The 2,518-nt window shown below is 46.0% G+C and overlaps 2 protein-coding genes across 2 annotated transcripts; one reads left to right on the top strand and one right to left on the bottom strand.

Moving 5' to 3' along the window:
* Positions 1-8: 8 nt before the first annotated feature.
* BJ212DRAFT_1490918 (uncharacterized protein) lies at positions 9-247 on the bottom strand (the record flags this gene model as incomplete). Its single annotated transcript, XM_041341477.1, has 2 exons — positions 9-18; positions 75-247. 2 exons carry the CDS (start codon positions 245-247, stop codon positions 9-11), a joined length of 183 nt encoding a protein of 60 aa, XP_041184835.1.
* An 855-nt stretch (positions 248-1,102) lies between these two features.
* On the top strand, positions 1,103-1,990 carry BJ212DRAFT_1418939 (uncharacterized protein). Its single transcript, XM_041337599.1, has 4 exons — positions 1,103-1,239; positions 1,292-1,503; positions 1,556-1,734; positions 1,807-1,990. Exons 2-4 carry the CDS (start codon positions 1,473-1,475, stop codon positions 1,828-1,830), a joined length of 234 nt encoding a protein of 77 aa, XP_041184836.1. The 5' UTR covers positions 1,103-1,239; positions 1,292-1,472; the 3' UTR covers positions 1,831-1,990.
* Positions 1,991-2,518: the final 528 nt, after the last annotated feature.

The raw sequence follows: 2,518 nt of genomic DNA on the forward strand, positions 1-2,518 counted from the left end.
CGAATGGGTCACGAGAACCTCAGGCCTTCAAGAAACATCAGCAATCGTAGTTTGCTCACGTAACTGACTCGTACCCTTTGTTAGCCATTGTCATGACGCCAACAGTGTTCTCTGGATTTGAATCAATCTTGGTCTGGAAGATGGTCTTGACAGCATCAGACTGGGCTTCGAAGCGGGATGGGATATAGTCTCCATTGCGCATGTATTCTGAGTTGTCAATTATCATCATCGTTGCCTCGAGCGGCATCTTGAGTGAATGTAATTAAAGGAAGGAGATATACGTGTTGGTTGTGGATCGTGAAAGCGCGACGAACAGTGACGCGTTCTGCTAGAAAGCTGTCGTCTTCATTCGGAACCCTAACCCCAAGGAAGGAATACTGTGCTGTTTTGCATGAGCGCCTACGCCCTTGATATGTTAGTTTCAAGTACCCAGCGGTTCCAGCTATTTCCCCATCTTGCTTTATGTATATAACAACGCAAGCATCCGCGGCCTCATCCCATTTCTGCAAACATGTATTTGTCTAGGATTCTGCCTTGACACGCAGAATTCTGGCACTTAAAGCGAAATTTCAAGGTAAGGTTTGATGCGCTACATCTTTACAATAATTCATTGAATGACAGTGCTGCAAGCCATGGGTCCCCTGCCAAAGGACATTTTGCATCATTGCACACAAACGCCTCATCGTATTCAACAACAACGGATTTTATTCATTCACGGCTGATCATATCGGTCGGTTAATTTTCGTCACTAGTCTGTTCTGGGATTTAGTGCAATCAAAGTCACGATAAAAGCTGGGGGTACATCGTTGAGCCAGCTGCTCGCTGCCCTTTACCCAGTGACAGACATTGTATTGAAATTACAGGCAAGTATTCATGTCCACATTGTTACATTTTTGTGTGCTCACAGTAGTACGTACAATAAATTAGGCTGAGTTTGTCCGTGATCTTGATTCCCATCACATGCAAGGTGTTCCCCTGGCCGTACTTGATAGGAGCCAAATCCGAACTATAGTTTTCTTAAATTCCTAAACGATGCCCTTTCAGGCACTTCTTCAATTTACATGTTTTCCGATTTTGTCGCTGCACTGATAGGTGTAGCAATATCTTGGGTTGCTTCTGCTACTTGTAAGTGACATTTAGTGCATTGGATTTTGGCTTGCGTGAATGTTGTAACTGCCGTTATAGAAAGTGGAATGATTGCCCTTGTTGTTAGGCACTCCCTGTGCAAGGCGTGTGCAGGTGAGTTGCTTTCTTATTTCGCTGGTCTCCTGTCTAAGACCCCTGATTGCAGTGCCTCTTGATCACAATACCAAGTATTGCAGGGTTGGATGCCATCAGAGCACAGGCTCTGTTCTCTAGGCCGAGGTGGCGCTTGGGGCAGATTGCTCCCTCTCTATTGCGACTCATCCGACAGAGTTTGCTGCATTGTCCTAAGTCCGATTGATCTTCCCACAACCGTCAGCGCACACTAGATGACAGATATAGTTGGTATCAACTCAACTTGTGAGTGGGCTTCGATGAATGTTTCGACGATACAGCTCACAGAGAATCAAAGTGTTTGTATTTCTGCAAGCGCTGGTGTCTTCCACACTTGTGAGGTGGTTACCAGTAGCATGTGTTTCTGGAAGTCCTGTCTGTTCAACGAGGCAGACAATATGTCACTCAAGGCAATTTACAATCTACACAAACTCCCCTCATACTATCTATCGCCATGGTGTTATGAATGCTGGCCCAGTGAATCAAACTGCTCTATCTTTGGGAGGTGATTTTATTGACCAATCCAACTTCCTTTTCGGAAACGAACAGATGGATGCCTTGCCCCCGCTGTGATACAACGGGCCATTCATAGTCGCGAACATAGTTCCGACTGATACCCTAGCATGGACGTCCGCTGAAATGTTACAATCTGTATCAAAATATACGCAAGCCGAACTCCTGTCAAAGACTGTACCTAAAAATTGCTTCGCAGCTCACTTGGCGGGCTTTTCTGGGACCACTTATGTTCCCGCAAAGGTGTTCAGCCCCCAAATCTTTGTCGTATTATCCATGCCTTTCGTTATCGCTTCTGCAGTCATTTAAAATTATTTTCATTCTGGTAACCATCATGCACTTCAGCGTCGTGAGGAAGCCTTCACATTAGTCAGTGTCTTATCTGCCCTCCTTTGTTCTGACCTTCCTCAAGACTTTGCACTGCCAGGAAAATCGCAGGCTTTGGTATCTAACGACGACCAAAGAGTTGTTCTTCAGAAGGGTGAGGATGGTACGAATGTGTTACGGATTATCAAACAGTAAGGAAGTCACAAGATAAAGAGAGGGACAGCAACCCACACAGTGATGTACCCATTATCCGGTCATTGACGTTGCTCCCCTGGTAGTCGGTGCAATGGGATAGACGACGAGGAACTTGCTCAATCAGAGTGACTAAGCCCACTCATGTCTGTGAGCACGGCCAGTTCGCGCCAAGCAAAGGCGTACCAGCACTCCCTGGAAGCAATATTGCCAACCTTAGCGAATACGC

Source organism: Suillus subaureus (assembly GCF_016647635.1).
Source record: "Suillus subaureus strain MN1 chromosome Unknown BJ212scaffold_571, whole genome shotgun sequence".
NCBI lineage: Eukaryota > Fungi > Basidiomycota > Agaricomycetes > Boletales > Suillaceae > Suillus > Suillus subaureus.

Bases quoted from the DNA above. Each gene is read 5' to 3' on its own strand.
- BJ212DRAFT_1418939 (XM_041337599.1), top strand. From the start codon at position 1,473: ATGACAGATATAGTTGGTATCAACTCAACTT. The intron at 1,504-1,555 runs GTGAGTGGGCTT...AGAGAATCAAAG, and splicing joins AGTTGGTATCAACTCAACTT to TGTTTGTATTTCTGCAAGCG. The intron at 1,735-1,806 runs GTGAATCAAACT...GGAAACGAACAG, and splicing joins GTGTTATGAATGCTGGCCCA to ATGGATGCCTTGCCCCCGCT.